The sequence below is a fragment of the Lupinus angustifolius genome, chromosome LG13 (genome assembly GCF_001865875.1).
Source record: "Lupinus angustifolius cultivar Tanjil chromosome LG13, LupAngTanjil_v1.0, whole genome shotgun sequence".
NCBI classification, from domain to species: domain Eukaryota; kingdom Viridiplantae; phylum Streptophyta; class Magnoliopsida; order Fabales; family Fabaceae; genus Lupinus; species Lupinus angustifolius.
Genome location: NC_032021.1, coordinates 7,847,846 through 7,870,951, shown reverse-complemented (window position 1 = coordinate 7,870,951; position 23,106 = coordinate 7,847,846). Strand labels below are relative to the sequence as shown.

At 31.1% G+C, this 23,106-nt stretch overlaps 1 protein-coding gene across 3 annotated transcripts; it reads left to right on the top strand.

The window, feature by feature from the left end:
* On the top strand, positions 1,342-5,046 carry LOC109325883 (protein ROOT PRIMORDIUM DEFECTIVE 1). 3 transcript variants are annotated; one of them, XM_019558482.1, is made up of 4 exons: positions 1,342-1,434; positions 2,351-4,032; positions 4,568-4,649; positions 4,730-5,046. In XM_019558482.1, exon 2 carries the CDS (start codon positions 2,382-2,384, stop codon positions 3,855-3,857), a length of 1,476 nt encoding a protein of 491 aa, XP_019414027.1. In that variant the 5' UTR covers positions 1,342-1,434; positions 2,351-2,381; the 3' UTR covers positions 3,858-4,032; positions 4,568-4,649; positions 4,730-5,046. The 3 variants fall into 3 exon arrangements, with proteins under 3 accessions (XP_019414027.1, XP_019414026.1, XP_019414025.1); XM_019558481.1 differs by having other exon boundaries at positions 2,351-4,010; positions 4,568-5,046; XM_019558480.1 differs by having other exon boundaries at positions 4,568-5,046.

Here is a 23,106-nt window from a genome sequence, read left to right as displayed (position 1 = left end):
ATAGTTAAAATACATATGTTACTCATGCATTATCATTATTAAGAACACATGTTATGTATTTGTCTCTTCAAACACATTAGGAAAATAAAGACAATTTTGAATTTGAATTTTCTAATGAAAATAGGAAAGAAACATAATACTATGTGATTTTTTTTTAAATAAATATTTTAAAGTTTGTAGAAAAGGAAATTATTTTTTAATTCCGAGTTTGTTTTTTTAATCAAAATAAGGAAATCAAATCGTGATACTATGTCTATATTAGTCTTTTTATTAAAAAATATTTAAAAGTTATAAAATATCGTCAATTTCAAAATTGATTTTTTCAATTATAATAGGGAAAAATTAATATCCAAAAAATTATGAACTGTGATATTAAAATTCAATGGAAAAGTACCACAAAGCTCTAATGAGGTAAAAAATATTCTAATTCTTAGAGTAATACATGTGTTTTTGTCTTAAAATTATTAAGAAATGCAATCATGAAAGAAAATATATAATATTGCCATCATGTCCAATGACATTTTTTTGTTTTGAAATTATTAATAAATATAATAATGAATTTAATATTATTATAATAAGAAAATGAAATATATAGTGTAAAAATGTACACATAAAAGAGGTGGAACCATTTTGGAGGGGGGAAATGAACGAGAAGTTAAAATGTGATAATAGATAATATGAAAAGACCTTTCTTTATTATATAATTAATAGATAATAGACTAAGGATATAAGCACCTAATGATGAATAAAATAAGAAGATTAGAACACCTCTATTAAAGAATATTAAACATATTCTAATTCAAATATCACATAATATTTTATAATTTATTATACATTTCTATAAATTTAGAATTAGATATATTTTTCTACTATAATAACAAATATTATTATTATTCTTAGTTAAGTCTCATAAGTTATCCTGCACCCTAAGACACAATTTCTCTTCCCTACTTTTTGGGATCTACATCTTCTAATTAGAATGAGCATACAAATATTCATATGTAAATATTACTCTTAACAATTACTCACAACAACAAATAAGAAAGGAGGGAATAACATTGGAAGATTTGAGATTCAATGGATAAAAATGCTCAAAGTCTTACGACTATAGCTTAAATTATAAATAACTTACCACCACAATTGATTAAAAATGTTAACTCTTGTAATATTCATAACTTCAAAATATTTCGATTTTTTAGTTTGAAAAGGCTAGACCGCTTTTCAACCGGTCCAACCGGACACTGGTCTGATTTTAAGGTTACACGGTTTAAACATTTTTCAAAAGAAATAAATACAAAACTTTTAAACAAGCGAAAAATGAAAAGAAAAACATCATAAATCCTAATCCTAAAGCGCTCATCACCACTCTGTGTCTGTCTCCTTCACCCACTAGTCTGTGTTCGTCTTCTTCAGTGACAACCAAATCTATGAATGGTGAGACCCTTTCAATTTTTGAACTACCTTTTGTATTTCTATGATTGTTTTATTCAATTTAGATTAACAATTGTTCGTTTATTATCGATTTTTTCTTCTTACTTTTTCACCTTTGTTTATTTTAAATGAACTGGATTTGTTGTAGGTTATTAGAGTGAATTCGTTTCTCCCTCCTAGTCGGGTTTTGGGAGGTTTAGATGTAGAGTCTTGCTCTTATAAGCAAAGTGACTGTTTTGGTATCTGAATTCATGACCTCCATGTCACAAGGCAAACAACCGTATCATTGCGCCGAGACTCACCCCCTTGATGATGTTTTACATTTGGATTGTCTCTTTAATTTCTCATATAGTGCCAATACATATGTATTTATTTGTTCAACTTCAACTTCTTGATAATGTTGATAAGATTACGCTATTACAAGAATAATTGGATGTCAAAAGGATTAATGCATGGAGTTACTACATGAAATGTAATATTGAATTTTTAGTAGGAAATTTCTTCTTACAGTTATCGTAGAAGCAGATTTGATTAGAAAGAAACCTGACTATATTTATAAGAATTTTGCCTGAGAAGTGAGAACAGGCTTATAATCAGAAACTCCACTCTTAAAATGTAGAGTTGACATGGCTCATAACATTTACATGAATGTTGCCGATGTCCTATTTTATCCTTCATATCATTGTAACTCTGCTTTTTAGGGGTGGAATTCCGATTACAGAGTTTGTACATTGTGAAATTAATTATAAAATATTAACAAATTTCCTTCTAGTTAAATGTCATGTGTAATTTTGTCAGGGAACATGCCATGAGAGAATCATTACAATAGGAAACCGACAATCTATCTCAAACACCTTGGTGTTCTATCTCATAACACATTTCTTATACCTTCTATTTGATGTTCTTTTTTCATTTTCAGGTTGAGTATGTGATTAGCTAAAGCCTTTAATATGGCATTGTGTATTCCTTTCTCGGTCAGCAATAATAGACCAGTCACTTCTCTAGGTTCGTGCTTTCATTATGGGACAGCTCCTTTTTCCTTTTCCATCAACAGAAAACAAAAAAACCATATCTACCTCAACAATGTCTCTGTTCCGATTTCTTGTTCCACTCTTAAACTTGTACGTGACCGTAATCTTGATAGGCATGTTGTTATGAAGAATAAAATCCGGTTTGTTCAAAAGCTGAAAATTTTACTTCTTTCTAAACCAAAACATTATCTTCCTCTTCACATTCTCTCAAAATGTCGGTCTTATCTTACTCTTACGGAGCCTCGTCCCTTACTTTCTATGATCCATCGGTACCCGTCTATTTTTGAATTCTTCACTCTCCCGTGGCCGCCCACACAACTCAATGCTACAAAGTTATATCCTCAACTCTGTGTTCGTTTAACTCCAGCTGCAGCTGCCCTTGCTGCTGAGGAATTGAATCTTCAAAGTTCCATTTCCACTGTGCTGGCAACCAAACTCCAGAAACTTCTTATGCTATCTTCTCACAATCGGTTACTTTTGTCAAAGTTGGTTCACCTTGCTCCAGATCTTGGTCTCCCTCCTAATTTTAGATCCCGGTTGTGCAATGACCATCCAGACAAATTCAAGATTGTCGACACTTCCTATGGTCGTGCACTCGAGCTTGTATCTTGGGATGTCAACTTGGCAAAGCAATTACCACCCCCTGAGTTGCATTCTCTTGATTTAATAGTTGATCGACCTTTGAAGTTCAAGCAATTGAGACTTAGAAAGGGGCTTAATATAAAGAGACGTCATCAGAATTTCTTGCTAAAATTTGAAGAACTACCTGAAGTGAGCCCCTATACGAGTCCTGCTGAGGATCTGCCCAAAGAATCGCTTGAAGCAGAAAAGAGATCATGTGCTATAGTAAGAGAGGTTATTGGAATGACTATTGAAAAGAGGACTTTAGTAGACCACTTGACCCATTTCAGAAAGGAGTTTGGCCTCCCAAATAAATTGAGAGGGATGATTGAAAGGCATCCAGAACTATTTTATATCAGTTTGAAAGGCCAACGGGACTCGGTTTTCTTGGTAGAGAGGTTTGGGGAGAAGGGTCAGTTATTGGAGAAGGATGAGATTTTGGTCTTACAAAATAAATGGATGGGCTTGGCTAGGGAATCCAAGAGAATGAGACGAGAAAGAAGAAAGGGTAGGATTAAAGATGTTGGCAGCTTGGATGATAATAATGAAAATAATGAAGACGACAGTGATGTTGATTACGAAAATTTTGGGTTTGATAATTTTGAAGATGGTTATGATGATGGTTTTGAGGATATATTTGCAGACTTGGATTTCGGGGCTGAGGATGATGATCACCAAAGCAAGTTGTTTGCTGAAAACAAGAATGGAGAATTTTGGACTGCGGCACCTTTCCCTATTCAAAATGGTAATGAAGAACAGATACAACCTTGGTAGTTCTCAATTTGAGGAACATATTTCTTCATGCACAAGTAAATCCTGGAAAGGAGTTCTAAAAAAATGGCACGAGTTCTAGCCTACATGTACAATATATATTATGACGGAGATGCAGTTTGGCGAGTTAAAAATCATGAATATATTTGAAAACAGGTGTTCTTTATTCTCACTCAAGGTAAATTTTAGATAACTTTTGTTCAATCTGAGTTGTTTGTCTGTGTAAATGTTCAGTTGGTAAGCTTTTATAGGTCAGAATGTTTATTCATTTGTCTGATAGATTAGGATTTAAATGAGCAAGAGAATTTTCCAAAGAGTTTAGAGTCGCATTGACTTCATCCATAGGTCTACGAACTTCTTCAGTACAAAATATGTTCACATACTTTCTGTTCTATCTGCATATAGTTATCTTTCTTCTTCAGTTTCTTGAGTTCATATAGGTTGATTTTGCCTGCTCACTTTTTAAGCCAAGACAGTCCAAAGGTTTTATTGTGAATGTTTGGAAAGTGATACTTGGCAAGATTAATGTGATTGTGTACAACATAAATTCTCCTTCTTGAAAACTTGTTGTATGATTGAATGTTTGAGTTTTCTATTCAGTTCTCCTTGAAAACTTTTTTGTATGATGGAATGTTGTAAATTTTCTACTCAACCAAAAGTTTCACACTTGACCTTATTGTCTCCTACCTTTTGATTTTGCTGGTCATCCACAGGATTCTGAGTTACTTATGGCATCTCAATTCCGATATTATAGGACGGGGCTGATGATTACATACTTCTGGATTAAGGCTCAAGGTATTGATCTATCACTGTATTTGACTGCCGAAGTGGCGCAAACCCAAGCCCCAGTTTAACTAGACTCTCACTTTGTGTAGGAAATGGCAAAGACTGAAGTGGTTAATGGGTATTTGTAGTAGTAGTAGTAGTCACCTAATTGATTTAAGTGAAGACTTGGCTTCTATATATCCAGCAGAAGCCTCTGGCTATGGTTAGTTTGTTGTTAAAGGTTATGTTATGTTATGTTGGGTTTAGTGGAGGATAGAGATAATAGTTGAATGTAAGAGGAAATTGTCGCAAATGAAAACAATGATATATTAGATAGAATGGAGGAGTATTTTTGTGGGTTGAAGGGTTTAACATAAACACATGATTTTGCTCTAACACCATTCGATATATCACACATTACATTTCACTTCATAAAGCTTGTACATAGTTCAAGTAATATCTATCATATTGTACTTTGTTTAGAACTCTCCCTAGACTAAATATTATGTTTTGTTGTAGAATTCTCTAAAAATTGTCACATTTCAACATGTTGCATTTGCACCTATTTGACCGCTACACCTATTCTATTTATTTTATATAGCCTTCTCAAGGTACCTATTTGAGGTGTAGTGTTATTAGATTACAAGTTATAAATTAGTCGTTTCAGAGTATAAATTATGGACAAATAAGCATATAAATAGTTTCCTTCTGAATTTCTATCTCGGTATGTGCATTGGTGGTGGCGCAACTAAATTTATTTAAATTTTATAATCAAAATTCATGATTTTGTTTCAAAGGGAAAGGTGAGATAATATCTATCCTAAATATCGATGCATTGACCATGAATCCGAAAGACTAAGAAATTTGAAATGAACATGACAAGGAACTCTGGAATATCTAGAATGTCTAGAATATAAAAAATAATCCATTTTATCATTTTAAATCAAGTAAATAGAATCTTATTTAGACTAATAAATGTAGTTGTGAATTATAATTAAAACCACTAGTAGAAAGTATAAAATCGAATTTTGTTACAGGATTCCAATTTGAAGAATTCAGTTTAAAGGGAATATTCTTGAGTTTTCAGTTTTCACCCTAAGGATTCCAATTTAAATAAGGGTTCAAAATCAAGTCTTAGACTATCTTGAAAAGTGGGCACGCAGAATCCATCTCCTACAGTATGTAGGCTTGTTCTGTTTTCTAAGTACTAGTTATTTTTTTTAAGGTGAAGGTATCATGATCGAAATTAGACTAATCCCTAAGCTTGTGAACCATCATTTGAAACAAGTGCCAAGTGTGTTGTATGGACAAGGATCTCCTGTTCCAAGATAATTTTGTCCTCATGTATCTAGTCAACCAAACTATATAGAATAATATGAAAATATTAATTTATGTTATTATTATATTTCTTTTTAATTAAGTTAAATTTTTTTAATTGGATGGGAACACCAAGTAAGATTGGAATGAATACACGTAATCCCCATTTTGTTGTGTGACCATCATTTGAAACAAGTGTCAAGAGTATTGTATGACCATCATTTGAAACAAGTGAAAAGTGTGTTGTATGGGTTGGGCTCCTCTCCGGTACCGAAGAGTACCAGGTTCAGATTGTAACATATGGTACTTAAAAAAAATTAAAGTTCAAGTTTTCTTTAATTAAACAAATTAAAAACGTAAAAAAATATTTCACTTGCATATTTAAGTATTGGAGAGGAGTTTATTTTGCATGTCTAGTGCAAGAGTGTGAATAAGAAAGTGTCATAGAAGATTATGGTCATACCTACTTGCTTTAAAAAGTTGGTCTAGTGGTATAAAACTATACTAGATCTCTAGATAAAATAAAAGGTTAAAGATTCAATTACTTACTGATAGTCATATTTGAATGAGTTAAACAAATAAAAAGAAAAGTCCTACTTGTGTAAAAGAAAAGAGAACAAAGTGGTTATATTAATTGAAAAAATCAATAATCAGAATTTTACTTGCTTGTTTATGGTATTATGCAAGTATTCAGGACTTATATTTATATGTATCTATAATTTGTGTCATATATTGTTAGCACATGGTCCCGATTTCACATTTATTCTTCATACTTTGAAATAAAGCCAGATTAGGAATAGTGATTTGGAAAAGAACTCGTATCTTTTCTTTTGATTTTTTTCTTGTTTTAAAATTATTGGAGTTTTATGATTTCAAATTTTGGTAAATTTCTTCTTCTAATTTTGTCCTTATTCAATAATCATACATTATTATGTACCATAAAATAATCATAGATTATTTTTTATTAATTAATTCTACTCTTTCTGCACTGGAATAAATATCAAAAAGCAAAATGTTTTACTGATTTTTTAATGTATGTGAATTAATGGTTAAGAGGACATTAAGAAAATTCCTTTTTGAAATGTAGAGATGAGTTGACCTTTTTTTCCTTGTTTTGTGTGCATTAAGGTATGCTCAAATCAATAATTAAAAAAATTAAAAAGAGATTAGTTCTTTATTAAAAGATGAGGGGTATCATTAGTAGTAAAAAATAATCAAAAGATTAATTCTTTTTAGGTGTAAATATCTAAAGTGAGTTTTATATAAATTTGAGGGATCAAACTTTAAAATCATGTTTTAAGAACTCAGTCATTTATGAAGTATGTTATGACTGGTGGTAAAATTATAATATCATAAGATTTTATCCATTATTTAAATGATGATAATCATTGTATATCAAATAAAAGTTATATTATATAAAAACTTAAATTCTCCATACAAACCCATCAAACTCCTCATATTGAAGAAAACTTTGGTTGTTGAATACAAATGCCAATGGAAAAGTAGAAAAACATCTTACCCTTATTACTTTACCATCTTTCCCTGAATTTATGATGTTAAATCGTTAGATGTCTAACATTGAGTAGAATAATAAATTTAATGCGGTATTAAGTCATGAGTTTCTCTCACATAATAGACTAGTCTTTTGAGTTGAGCTCTCCTCGTACGATTAAGTCCTAACAATTGGTGCTTTCATTGAGAGTGTCATGGAAAGGGCTACCTATAGACTGGATTAAGGTACATTACCGAATACTGATAGATGAGTGAAGCCGCCAAAAAAGAAAGGACTATAATCAGGTCAGTGTTGATAAATTGAGAGCTGTCATGTATGTCAGTCTTTAAAAGGAGCGGCAATGTTATGAGTCCCGCATTAAATAGAATAACAAACTCAATATGATATTTAAATCATAAGGTTCTCCCACAGTCCCACCTAATGGACTATTATTTTTGGTTGGAAATAGAATAACCCTCCTGGTGTGTTTAAGTCCTACCACAATAATTGATTTGTGTTTATGAAAATGATTTGCATTTCACGTTAAATAACGAATTATCAACACAACGTTCAAGCAACATGCTTAGTTACATAATATCACCGTGGACATCGATGTCAATAAATATCCACAAATTTTCAAAGTCTCATGGGATAAAGAAAAACAATTAGTAAGAAGTTTCTCCAAAAATGAACAAGCAAATGTATACATTTCTATGAACAAGTTTTACACTCTATTTGGTCCAAAAACTAATGTATTTTTTCGGGTTTTTTTTTGTATTATCAATAATATCTCTTACTTTATTAGTAAGATACAAATTATTTTATAGTGTGTGATTGTTCATCTCAATAAATATCATTTATAAGAATCGAATATTTAATTTTTTGACTAGTCTCTGAATTTAATGGAGTTTTTCATTACTAGACCAACAGCTTTATTTTTGACATTGATGCATTTGATTTTGTATTAATTGGTATTCTTCTAATTCCATCGATAGGTTAAAAAGGATACACTTCTTAGAAGGGAAATGAAAAGCTCGTATTAAAGAAAAAAGTATTATATCTTCATCATTTATGGGTTCCGAAATGTATTTAAAAGTTTATACAAATAATATTAAAAGAATTTGACTAAAATTTCTTGTGAAAATAGAAATCAATTATGAAGTACCATTATTAAAATGGAAATAGATTATAAAATATCACCCCAATGACCCTTATGATTAATGCCCTTTGAATTAAAAGTTGTCAAACTTCTTTAAAACAAATTTTAATATTAAAAACCAATTTTGGAGAATAAAATATGAGTCGATCGTATTTAACACGAATTACCTAATATTTTATGATTTTGAAATGGAGTGATTGATTCTTGTAGGTGAATAATTTTTTAAGTTAAGATAATTTCCAACAAAAAATCCATTACAATATAAATCCTCAAATTTATAAGTACAGGGAAGATCACGGTCTACTCATCAATGTAATTCAACTTTCACAATATTTTCCCCCATGTGTTATGCATTTTAAAATTTTCTAATTTATTTTCTTATAAATATTTATAATTACTATAATTCATTAATTAATTCTTATAATTATCAAAGTTATTTAATGTTTTCATTAGATGTACTTTTAAGACAAATACTTCCAATCACTAATACTATTTTTTACATACAAAAATGTATACAGTGTAATAGTTTTTGTACCATTAGTGCATCAACTATTTATTTTTAATTATTTTTTTCTTTTAAATAAAATAATGCAAATGAATGAAAAATAATGTGTTAATTGTATATAAATCTTCACATACATTATCAGTGAATAAATATTATTCTCTTTTTTATATTCTATTATCAATGGGAGATTGTTCAAATTATAGTTGTTTACTTTTCTCTAAGTAAGACATTCGTTCAAGGTTTGCGTATCAAATTAATCTGAGTGTTGTACTTCAAATATACAGTTTTGAGATAATTATGCACATGTTATTACATTAATATTTTATCTTTTATTCATAATTTTATAATTACAAATAAATTAAGTACATATCATTTATATTTTTTATTTTTTAATTTTCTTTATAAATTAAAATATACATTTGCAGCGAATAGGATATTTTCAAACTAAATGTAAACGGGAGAGAATAATGTGAATTAAGTGGTAAAATGATAAATAAGTTTCATTTTGGGACTTTCGTTCCAAGTCTCCAAACAAAAATCAATCAGAGAGAATAATGTGAGGCCCATACGAAGAAAAGGAAGTTGATACCAAACACAAGGAAAAGGAAATCCTATCTTTTCATTTTACTCGTTTTTGTATGTGTGGGTAAAGGGGAAGTCACGATAGACTCAATTAATATGCAAAATATAAGAATATGATAATTTTATCTTTTAAATATTATTATATAATATTTTATCATTCATTATAATTTATAAGTGTTAAAATAGCTTTAGGTAAAGTAGTTCTCTCCCCAATATCTAAAGAGAATAAATTATCTTTTAGTATAAGGAGATAAGTTATATCATTTGTCCACTAAAATCATGATATGTGTCATATTTAATCATTTTCTACAAAAAAAATATTTCTAAAATTAAACAAAATAGTAAATATGTTATGTTTTTACTGGATGAAGAAGATAAATTATCTACTAATATAATGAGGTACTTCATTCTCATATCTAAATACTATACCCTTTTGATAAATAAAAATCATCAATACATTTAAATTATACTAACATTTCATGAATTTTAGTAAAATTATATAAATCAACCTTCTCTTTTTAGTATCTATACTAAATACCCATATCTATATACATACATTATATTAATTACCCATGTGATATTTTAAACAAAAAAGGGTGACCAATATATTTAAGTTAAACATTTTAGAGACAAATCCAAACAGTATAAGAGCCAATGTCTTTTTATTATTTTTGCTTGTTACAAAATATATCAAAAATTCGAAGAAAACATTGTTTAAATCACTATTGTATTATATAGTAACGAACCAAAAATGACGAAGAGGTATTGAGTCGTATACTATTTGGACTTGACTCCACAATATACAATATTTTGTTTAATTTAATTACAATTATCATATTTTTGTTTAAAATATTATACTAATCTCTATTGTAGGATAGTCAGTATACTGTATATATAAAGATTAGGAGATTTGTGTATGTGTAAAAAATAAATGAATATTTTATATAATTTCTCTAAAACTCAGATAATGCTAGAATAATTTACTTTATTTATAACGTTTTTTGAAAAAATATTTTCTATACACTAATACACATTTCATTAACTATCTAATCATAGTTAATATGTTTAACTCAGTAAATTATGTACAAGTATATTTAGACTTAGGAACATATTTCAAAAAGTTTATGTATTTAAGTTATAAACCAACAACATTTCATTAAATAATATAAAAAAGTATTTTATATTTTTACTATATTTTTTTAGTTAGGTATTATGTTTTGATTAAATTGACATACAAGTGAGACATTGATCTCCATTTGATACTTAATACTTAACGTTTTACTCTAAAATGAAATAAATAAAATATTGCATAATATTACACATTCTACGAGAAAAAAAACATGGGGTAAAGATTTAATAGGGAAAATTTTGTCATTAAGACATTAACAACAAACATAATGGTATTGAACGTGATTATGTTAATGGAAGATACATGTGTTTTTAAAAAGTAAGAAATTATGACGCTCGCATTACCCCTTCTTGCTACTGCACTAACCAAAGTGCCGAACAAAAAGGAAATTCCTCTTTTATAGTTACAAATTACGTAAAAATTAACCTTTTTCTTTGAGTCTCTTTTTCCTTCTGGATATAATTGTAATGCAATGAACTAATTTCACATTGTCAGAGAAAAATAATGTATTTCATATTTTAGCATTATTATAATTTATAACTATCTCAGAAATCACAAATGGGGTAATGTGTGATTCGTTTTCTTTTTTGCTTTTTGCCATGTGATTTGTTGACATTGTTTATTTTGTACATATCTTTCTTTTTTCACACAAAAAATTGATAAACCAGCCGTCATTTAAGTAGAATTTAGCAAACAAATGAAAAGTTTATGGAGTAAATATGTTTTAACTCGGCCCAAAATGATTTTATCTTTACGTCTACTTTCTAATATCAAAGATTTGAGTTTTTTATATTTTATTTTGATAAATCAGAATATTTTTTATTAAATGTAATTTATATTGTAATTTTTATATGGTGTAATTTATATTATATTTCTTTATTTTTATTTTAATTGTCAAAGTAAGGTGATAGGTGATTAATATGTTGATGATGATTATATATGATAATATATTTTTTATAGAAATTAAAAAGAGTTAAGTATAATAAGAAAGAGAAAATTATACTATGGTGGTAATTATTATAGAAGAATATAAAAAAACTATAGTTTTTGTTGTGAAAATAAAAATATGTGAATGGCAAAATAAGGAAATACAAATTACACTACTATAGTGGTTATTTTGTGTTTTCTCTTTATTAAGTAGTATAGATATTTAATAAAATTACACTAAATAATACAAATATTAGTTATGTTTTTAGGATAGAGAGACAACACTTTCATGGTATAAATTCGAACTCTCTGCCCAATTGAATTGGTTTACATATAAATTATATATTGTGTGCCCAAAAATTTATCAATCATAAACTCATTTGATTTTGTTACAAAACTCGTTTGCACAATAGTATCCCCTTTACCAGCGATAGTTAAAATATATTTTAATTAATATATACGTATGAGTGATAGGTTTTTATCAATATGAACTCATTTATCACATAATTGATAATCTATACAAATGATGAAGACATTTCTAGATTCTTAGTGGAAACAAACAATTGCGTATTGCTTTTCAAATCGCATTTTTATTTTTATATTCGTTATTCTGTTTTTTCCTCTACAAGCCACCGTTCACTTGTCTTGAGAAAGGAAGGAAAGATAATAAAAAAATACAACTTAATTAGTTTTTAAGATCAAATATGTGGCACTCAAGTTTTGTGCTTTGGTGATGAATGTATTTCATTGTGAAAATCATGTTTTATATATTTGTTGGTTCTTCATTTATCAAAGATTAGAAACTTGAAAAGGAAAATTCCTTTTTACTAATTAAGAGTCATAATGATAATTTTGGACCTAGTTTCCATTATTTTGGAGTTGAGGGAAATGCTTTAAAGATTTTTTGGAGTCCTCTAAAACTATCAAAATGTTCATTTTCATGGTTACCTCAATTTAGGGGTTTCCTCGGATAAACATGTTGAACTATCTAAATATTTTTAGTAAAATTTTATCATTATATTTTTGTCAATTTCTGATTATTAATTAGATTTTTAAAAGAACGATATAACATTATTTTTATATTACATTACTTTAATTTCCACTGATCTAAATTCTATAATCCCAAACAATAGACGAGTTTTGCTTGATTTGTCTTCCTTCCTTCTTCCCTTCATCTATCTCCTTGCTTCTCGATTCATCTTTTCCCTTATAACTTCCAAACATAGCCTTTTCCCTCTATACTTATCCCTTCATTTATCTTTTTCCTCCGTAACTCCCGGATGTAGCCAAAAACTTTAGGAAGAGAAGAGAGATTGTCTAGTGTAATTTCACCACAAGCCTATCTAAATTAACAACTAAATTCAACACTTGGAAAAAGAATAAGCATGTGAGACTTATAATTAAAAGAAATTTAATTAGTGCATCTGTGCTTGCATTTTATAAGGGTTAAACTTGATTAATATAGGAGAAGCTATTGTATACACTGACAACATAACAATATTTTACAATGTCCTTGCATTATTTATATGCTAATAAACATTAATCTTAAAAGTAATACAAGGTACAATGATGTACTGAAAATAAAAAATACTTATTAAAGTAGAGACCCACTTAATTTAAAAATTGTACGAATTTTATACCTTAATATACATGTATTATGAAATCTAGATGATATCCACTATAGTAAATCTATTTTAGAAAAAAATACATGAATATCAGATAAATAATTATTATTACCGGAAAACAATGATAAATTTTATGGTTTTATAAAATAAAATAATTACTTTTACCCATTTATAAGTATTATGCATTTTTTTATGATTTTGTAAGGGTTTATGTTTATTTTACACCATGTTGAACATTTTCTTAATTTCTATAAGAAATGGTTATATTTAGATCTTTTCTCAATTTAAATAATTTTTCGAAAAAATAAGGGTATTTTGATGATTTTTAAATAAAAAGGACCAAAATATAATTCTACAAAATTTCATTGGGTTTTTGATAAATAACTCATATTTGATAATAAATATTATTAGGTGTATTTTTTAATAAATAAATCGGTCGAAATATAATTATTATCAATTATTTTAAAATAAACAAATTCAATTAGAAATTGAATATTAATGGTATTTATTAAATGAAAATAAAATCGAATAAAATAATTTTTCAAATAAAGGATAAGAGTGTGTAATTTTTTTTTTGAAAATAAGATAACAAGTTTATTAGTTGGTTGATTAAAAAATGACATATTTATTATCACCAAATTCCTTGGTTTCAACTCTAAATAAACCAACGGAAGAATATTGTATAATATAATAAAACACCAAGATAAAAAATGAGAATAGACAAATCGTATGATATGATAATAATTATTATTGTTTTTAAATAAATAAATTCAACTGGACAATGAATGTTTATCAATATTTTTTAAATGGAAATCAGATTAGATAAAACAATTTTCAAATAAAGAATAAGAATATTACCAATTGTTATTAGTTTTTTGAAAATGAAATAACAAGTTTAGAATGAGTTGATTCGAAAATGGCATATTTTCTATAAATTTTCTACTGTCATATTAACGTTAACATTACCTCCTTTAGGCCAGCTTCTTTTAACGACTAATGTTATCCTCACATTAGCACTAACATTATACTTGCATCACTGCTTAACATCGTGATTATGTCAATGCCTCAATCAATGCTTGTGGCTGCCATAAGTCGCCTCTTATGTGTGTGACACCCATCATGCTTACACCATTCATATGGATGGAAACAAGTCAAACCATCTATCAATGATCTATTACTAGACCTATAACAACTTAGACTAATCTATGCTTTTTCGTTAATAGGTGAGACTCAAGCTTTTAAAAGTTTGTTTAGCTTAAGAAATCACGCTTTAGGTCATCTAAAATACATATTAAATGTATTGTGTTGACCTATTTAATTATATTATATAATAATATTCATATTATACTATTTTAATATAGATAATATTATTATATATGTAATTTTAATATAAAATGTATAGAAAATATAATCAATTTGTCAAGGTTACATAACAATAGTTAAAGGTAAGCATATTAACCTATTTAAGTGTTGGTATGTTCATGTATGTCAAGATCTTAAAGTATAAGAAAAATTTAAATAGGCTAATATGAGAGACATTTAAGCAGATTAGACCTAGACTTTAAATTTACATGTAAAACAAGTGAGGTCAAGTCTCCTATATGTTATATATGACCAGTTTGTTTAAGACAAAACATGACCTAACATATTTTCATCCTTAGTCATACACCCTATCCTTGTCACGCGTCGTGTGCCCCATCGCCACCGGTTACCTCAGGATCTACATTACCCGTCAAAATCAATATCATTTTTTATGTTGCATACATATTTTGACCTCCTTTTTCATTCATTTATTTTCCCACTTATTAATAATAATATATTTATTATAGTTAATAAATAGTAATTAAATGAATGTAAATAATAATTATACAATAATAATAAAAATAAAAGTATGATTATTATGTCAAATAATTATTAAAAATGGGACTAATGATAGTTTTTTAAGAAAATAGCACTCCTAGATAATAAATGTTTTTCTAAATAATATAATTCTTTCGAAACAAATTATTTTTTTCACAAATTATATTTGAATTATTACCAAACAACACTTCTATTAATTAAACTTCAAATAACAATCGTCGGATATTATAGGTAGACATGATACTAATGTTTTTCTCAATGATTCGTAAGTAATTTTTGAATTTTAGATTTTTAGTTTAAAGACCAACACATATCTAAATTGGATATAAAAATGATTTTCTACCTTTTAACTTCAATCAAAATCATTTGGAAGAGGGTATAAATGTTGGAGATTTTTCATCTATAATCCTTAGATTGAAATGCGAAAATCTTTATGATCATGGTTTCATTCCCATAACCTAATGTTTATGCCCATACATAAACCCAAATGGAACAACCATGATCCAGACCGAAGAAAACCCAAAAGATTTCATGGTGAAGAAGAATAGTATACCTTGATTAGTCATTTGGAATCTCGAAGGTATGAGGGTGTGATGATCTTCCAGATGTTAGAGCACTAGATGATTTTCCTTCTGCTTCTCTAGAGGGGAATCCAAAAGCAAAAGCTGAGTGTATGAACCTTATGGTGAGAGTGTTTTCCTTATGGTGTGTTATCACCTTATGGATTACTTTATTCTAATCCACCTTTATTTTCCTTATCCACACACCTGAAACCTCTTGCTCTACAAATGGGGACTATAACCTATAAAAGTAACCGAAAACTACTTAAGTTGCAATAATTTTGATTTAGTCCCTTCATCAAATCAGAAATTGTCTGGAGGTATCTACACTTATAATATTTCATGTCACATATGCCCTTAGCCACCAAATTAATTACTGAAGATCATTTTATATATTAGCTAATTAAATAATGGTCATAACACAAATGTAGAATTATATTTGTGACCCATAAATTGTCAGAAATTCTAACAATCTCCCACTGGTCACACATATGATTCTCCATACGTGTTATCCTTATTCCCCGCTTAAATATTCCCATTATGACTTAGGCATACCCAAATTATCTCGTCCATTAGTCCTGCCTCCATATCGAATCACAATGAATTTCGCCATATCAATCAGGACTAATTCAACAATGATTACCAACATTGACACAACTAAATGACATAGATTAATTCATGAATTGTGTAGCATGAAAATCACATGAATATGATCGGTACATGTCAATTTTCAACTGGCCCTACTTAACTTAAGTGAGATCCTTAATAATAACATAAAACCTTATTGTACAAAGTATAAAGACAAAATACTAAACTGAATGATTAATCAACCGAAATTTGAATACAAAGTATCCATACATAATACTGAAATTACATAGGACATAATGAAGGTATACACATTCTAACTCCCACTAAACCAAAAAATCCTCACATTGCAGAACACCCATGTGAGCAGTACGCTCATGAAAGACCTTGGGTGTGATAAGTTTTGTAAGAGGATCTGCAATCATGGAGTTAGTGCCTAAGTGNTATGGAAAGATGTCCACTTTGTACTTTCTCCTTAACAACTAGGAACTTAATGTCAATGTGTTTCAACTTTGCTGAACTCCTATTGTTGTTGGAGAACAACACGACTGATCTATTGTCATAATATAACTTTAGTGGTCTTTTAATTCTGTCCACAATTCGCAGTCCATTGACAAAATTTCTCAGCCATGATGACTGATGAGATGCATCATAACATGCTATATATTCAGCTGCCATCGTGGATGATGCCACAAGAGTTTGCTTGGCTGAGCGCCAAGAAATTGCACCACCAGCCAACAGATAAACATAGCCCGAAGTAGATCGCCTAGAATCTTGGCATCCCGCAAAATCGGAGTCAGAATACCCAATGATCTCTAATTGGTCTGATTTCCTATATGTGAGCATATAATCTTTTGACCCCTTTATGTACCTCATGACCCTTTTGGCTGCTTTCCAATGGTCCATTCCTGGATTACTCATATATCCCAACTATGAATGCTATATCCGGACGCGTACAAACTTGAGCATACATAAGACTCCCTATAGCTGATGCATAATGGATCTTTTGCATTTCTTGAATTTCCAGATTTCCTTTAGGACACTGATTGAGACTAAATTTGTCTCCCTTAGCAAATGGAGTATCCATTGCTTTACAGTCCTGCATGCCATATCTTTTAAGTGCCTTTTCTATATAGCTCTTTTGTGATAATCCAAGAATACCCCAAGATCTGTCTCGGTGTATCTGAATTCCTAATACAAACGAAACTTCACCAAGATCCTTCATTTCGCACCAAGATCCTTCATTTCAAAATTACTGGATAGAAATGTCTTGGTTTCTAACAAGGTACCCACATCATTAGTGGCAAGCAGTATGTCATCCACATACAAGAGCAAGAAAATATACTTGCTCCCACTGAACTTGTGATACACACAATCTTCGACTGAATTCATCTCAAAACCAAAGGAGAGAATCACCTCATGAAATTTGTGGTACCATTGATGAGATGCCTGTTTTAGCCCATAGATGGATTTTGTCAATTTGCAAACCATATTCTTTCGGTCTCCCGTTACAAAGTGTTCTGGTTGCACCATATAAATCTTTTCATTAATGTTTCCATTTAGAAAAGCTGTTTTGACATCCATCTGATAAAACTCCAAATCATAATGTGCTATAAGAGCCATGATTATCCTAAGATAGTCTTTCGTTGAAACGGGAGAGAAAGTCTCTTTATAGTCAATCCCTTCCTTCTGAGTAAAACCCTTAGCTACAAGACACGCCTTATCCCTCTCCACATTACCATTAGAATCCCGTTTGGTCTTAAAAATACATTTGCAACCAATGAGTTTCTTACCTTCTGGTAATGGGACAAGTTCCCAAACTTTATTGTCTTGCATGGATTTATATTCCACTTTCATTGCATCAATCCATGTTTCCGAATTGGAACTTTGGATGGCTTCACGAACGTTTAATGGATCATTATCCATTAAGCCATCACCCTCATGTTCCAGGAGAAAGCAAATGTAGTCATCAGGAATTGCATTTCTCCTTTCTCTAGTGGATCTACACAAAGCTATTGGCTCTTGCAACTCTTGTCCATGTTCTTGAGGGTTTTGAGAGTGTCCTTCATGAATTACTAACTCACCTTGAGCAGGGAAAGTTTCATCAGCTATGTCTTGAAGAGGTTCTAAATTTGCTTCATCAAAAGCAACCATATGAATCACATCTGGAATAGATACAGATTCTTCCTCTAAAACAAAGTTTCTAACCTTATCTTCAATATCCTCAAAGAACATGGATGTACCCGTCTCAAATATGGATTTTAAATTTGGTCATAAAATTTATAGCCCCTTGATTTTTCAGAGTAACCAATAAAGTAACTGCTCAATGTACAGGAGTCCAATTTCTTTTCATGAGGCCTATAAAGCCTTGCCTCAGCTGGACATCCCCACACATGAAAATACTTTAGACTAGGCTTTCGCCCAGTCCAATGCTCATAAGGTGTTTTGGAAGTTGCCTTAGTTGGCACACTATTAAGAATATAAGTTATAGTCTTAAGTGCCTCTCCCCAGAGTAACTCTGGTAAGGTAGAGTGACATACCATACTCCTTACCATATCCTTAAGAGTCTGGTTTCGTCTTTTAGACACACCATTCATGCTAGGCGATCCTGGCATGGTGTACTGTGGGACTATACCACATTCCTTTAGGTATTTGGCAAAAGGCACTAGACGTTGTTCACCTGAACCGTCATATATACCGTAGTATTCATCATCACGGTCAGATCTGACGCTCTTAATCCTTTTGCTGAGTTGATTTTCAACTTCAGCCTTAAAAGTTTTGAACACGTCCAATGATTGGGACTTTTCATGAATTAGAAAAATGTATGCATAACGAGAATAATCGTCTATGAATGATATGAAGTATTGTTGACCATTCTAGGAAGCCGTAGGGAATGGCCTACAAATATCCGTATGTATCAATTCTAAGACGTCCGAAGCTCTATATGCACCATATTTCGATTGTTTGGTCTGTTTTCCTTTTATGCATTTGACGCAAAATTTAAGGTTTGTGAAGTCAATGGAATCCAAATTTCCATCTGACACAAGACGCTCAATTCTCTTTTGAGAAATGTGACCTAGGCGCTTGTGCCATAATGCACCTGAATTATTAATTTCAATTTTACGCTTAGTACCACGTGATTCCACATTAAGGGTTTCGCTATAATCAGCTATAGTATTCAGCATATAAAGATTATCATTTAGCATAGGTGAACCAGTTCCATTAACATTTGAATTTAAAGACAATTGAACCGAATTGTTTCCAAATGAACAACAATATCCAAATTTGTCCAACTAAGAAACAAAAATTAAATTTCGTCTAAAAGACGTCACAACAAAAGTGTCTTTCAAATCCAAATAAAAACCAGTACATAATAACAATCTAAAATGCCCTATAGCTTCCACTTCTATCGACTTTCCATCGCCAACATAGATGTATCTTTCAACTTAATTAGGCTTTCGGTAGCTCAGGCAACCCTGTATTGAAACACTGATGTTAGAAGTTAAACCGAAGTCTAACCACCAGGTGTTTCCAGGTACTGAAGTTAAATTGACCTCGGAACAAACCAAAGTAAGAAATGTACCTTTCTTAGCACACCAGGCGTGATATTTCACACATTTCTTCTTTTGATGTCCAGTTCCTTTGCAAAAGTAACAGACATCAGTCTGCTTCTGCTTCTTTTGCACTGGACCCTTAACAGCTTCATTCTTGGGCTATGAAGTGATTTTCCTTTTGCCATTGTCTTTAGAGGAACTAACATAATGGGCACTTTCAGTCTTTTATCGCTTCAGCCTTTCCTCTTCTTGCACACAAAATGAAATGAGCTCATTTAGAGTCCATTTCTCCCCTTGATAATTATAAGATATCTTAAACTGACTGAATTGTGCAGGAAGGGAAAGCAAGACCAAATGTATGAGTAAGTCTTTCGACATCTCAAGCTTAAGGGCCTTAAGTTTTGAAGTAATATTGGACATATATTGGACATTCCCATAATGTATTCCCTTGCCTTGATACCTCATAGAAATCAAGTTCTGTAATAGAGTACTTGTTCGGCCTTATCGCTTTTTGCAAAGCATTTTTCAATCTCAGCAAGGAAAACTTTGGCACTGTTTATCTCATCCGAGATAGTACCCCTAAAGACCTCTGGAATGCCGTGCTTAATAATCATCAGACTCATGCGATTAGAGCTGTAACATCGCGAATTTTACGATTTTGAATTATAAGATTTTATTAATATTTTTATTTATTGTATTTTTGAAAATGAATTTTTGGGAATTATCGATAAAGAATTAGACGAAACTGTAGTTAAGTTTTAGTCTTGAAATTCTTTTTCAAATTTGGTGGTAAATTTTCATGATTTTAGGTGACAGTCGGTTTCGGACCACTGTCGGGGCCGAATCCCACCCGATACGGCTCAAAAAGTGGTATTTGAGTTCGGTAACTCGGAATCGAATTCTGATCGTGCCGTTGGCTTCGTAATTTCATTTCGAGTCAATATAGTCCCTGAGTACACTCATACCTATTTTCTAAATATTTTTCACCCGGAATGCCGAAATCCGAAATTCTAATCGAATATTAAGATCGGACGATTTATCATACCGATCGAGTAGTGACCGATAATACTCAGGCATGTTTATCGTACCTGTTCGCGAGGGATCATTTCGCATTGGGATGTGAGATTTGACTTCCATAAAGCAAATCTCACATCACTTGCTCAAATATCCCATGAGCTTATCATTAGCCACCCTAGGAGATTTTTTTTTATCATTGCCTAGATGAAATCTGATTTCCATCTCTCCTTAAACCCTCACACTTCACACTTCACTCTCACACTTTCTCATTTTCAAAATTTGCCAAGAGGAGGTAAATCCTTTCTTCATCTTTTCTCTCATTCTTCATTTGTTTCTTCCATCTTCAATCCTTGATCTCTCAACACTCAACCAATCGATGTTGATGAGATTTAAGTATGTTGTTCATGAACATGTCAAGAACATATTCAACCGTTGAAATTTTCTAAAACGCTTTCTAACTCATTTTCTCCTCAAAACCGAAAATAATGATGTTCTTGAACTTATGAAAATATTTTGTTGAAACCATGAACAACTTGTGTTCATGGAGTTATTATAATATTTTATTACATGTATTTGGTTGTTTTAGCCAAAAGGGGATGCTGATGAAATCAAAGGAACCTTTAGGAAATGTTTTGGAAAAATAAGAATGTATGTATTTCTATTTGTTTTTGAGCCTAAACCATGGCTTAGAACAAGTTAGAAAAATAGAAACTTTTGTTAAAAAGGATGCTAAGGTTTATGAGTACATGGATGCATGAGTACATGAATGTCTCATAAAACTCTTAAATGATATTTTGAATAACTTACTTTAAAGTGGTAAGATTATCAAAGAACGTCTTAAATCGGAATACATAGTTTTACCAAAAACCGTACTTTTAAAATGGAGGGAAATCGTGAACGAACTTTCGATAAAAAAGGATGGTCAAGAACATATGATGTTGGACCGGATGGATGAAAAGGATGTACGATCACGATGAGGAAAAAGAGAAATGATTTTAAGTATTTTAGTAACGATTTTAGAAATATCGGAAACTAACAGATTTTTATTTTGGTAGTTACGAAGATTTCGGTGTTCGAACCTTGAAACCAAACCAACCATAGTTGCCAAGTAAAGCACGCTTCATTAAGGTGAGAGAGAACACATCGTGACATAGTAGTGTCCGAATATGACACCTGGATCTCCTACACCATCTCAAAGGTTTTGGAGTTAACTTGGGTTTTAAGAAACCCAAGATTTTTATGTATGACTGCTTTCGAATATATATGATTGTTGGTGAAATGTGTTGAATATTGTATATGATTGTTGTTGGGAACTTTTCTGAGTGCAAGTGTTCGAAAAACCATATTTTAATGGGTTTTAGTTGTCGAAAAGGGCAAAATTGGTATTCTGTCCAAGTCCCCGCCGCTTGGGCGAGACACTCTCGCCTGGGCGAGCACAGTCTCGCTTGGGCGAAGACTGGGCGAGGGGAAGTTTTGGTTATGGAACTCCCTCGCTTGGACGACAAAAACACGCTTGGGCGAGCACGCCTCGCCTGGGCGAGCAAGGGCCTTGCTTGGGCGAGAACGCCTAGGATTTTAATGAGTTTTTGTACCATTCTCGCCTTGAGCGAGAGATGTCTCGCTTGAGCAAGAAGAGGCCTCGCTTGGGCGAGTAAAGGTTTCGCTTGGGCGAGAAAGCCCAGGATTTTAATGAGTTTCTATAGCCCCTGGAACTCTCTCGCTTGGGCGAGAGATGTCTCGCTTGAGCGAGAAGAGGCCTCGCTTAGGCGATAGTATCTTCGCCTGGGCGAGGAAGACTTCGGTTTATTTGAGATTTAAAGATGAATTGTCGCTTGAGCGACTAGTCCCTACTTTGGCGAGGGACGGTATGGAAAGATTGAAATGAAATGATGCTGTGAACAATGTGATGAACCCGGGTAGGGTGCGTTGTGATATAAAGGTTGTGGAATGAGATTATGGCTTAGATGAGAAGCATGACTCCACAAAAGTATGAAAGCATTGTTTGTGTTTATGCCTTGTTGGGCGAATATCCGACTTGAGGTCGTGAACTAGGGGGTACCCTAGTAAGGATACACGATATCACTGAACAACGATCGACCGACCGTAAGAGGCTTGGTCATGTGACCGTCCAGGAGTATTCGGTGATGGGTTGTTGTGATTGAGATGTTACCTTGA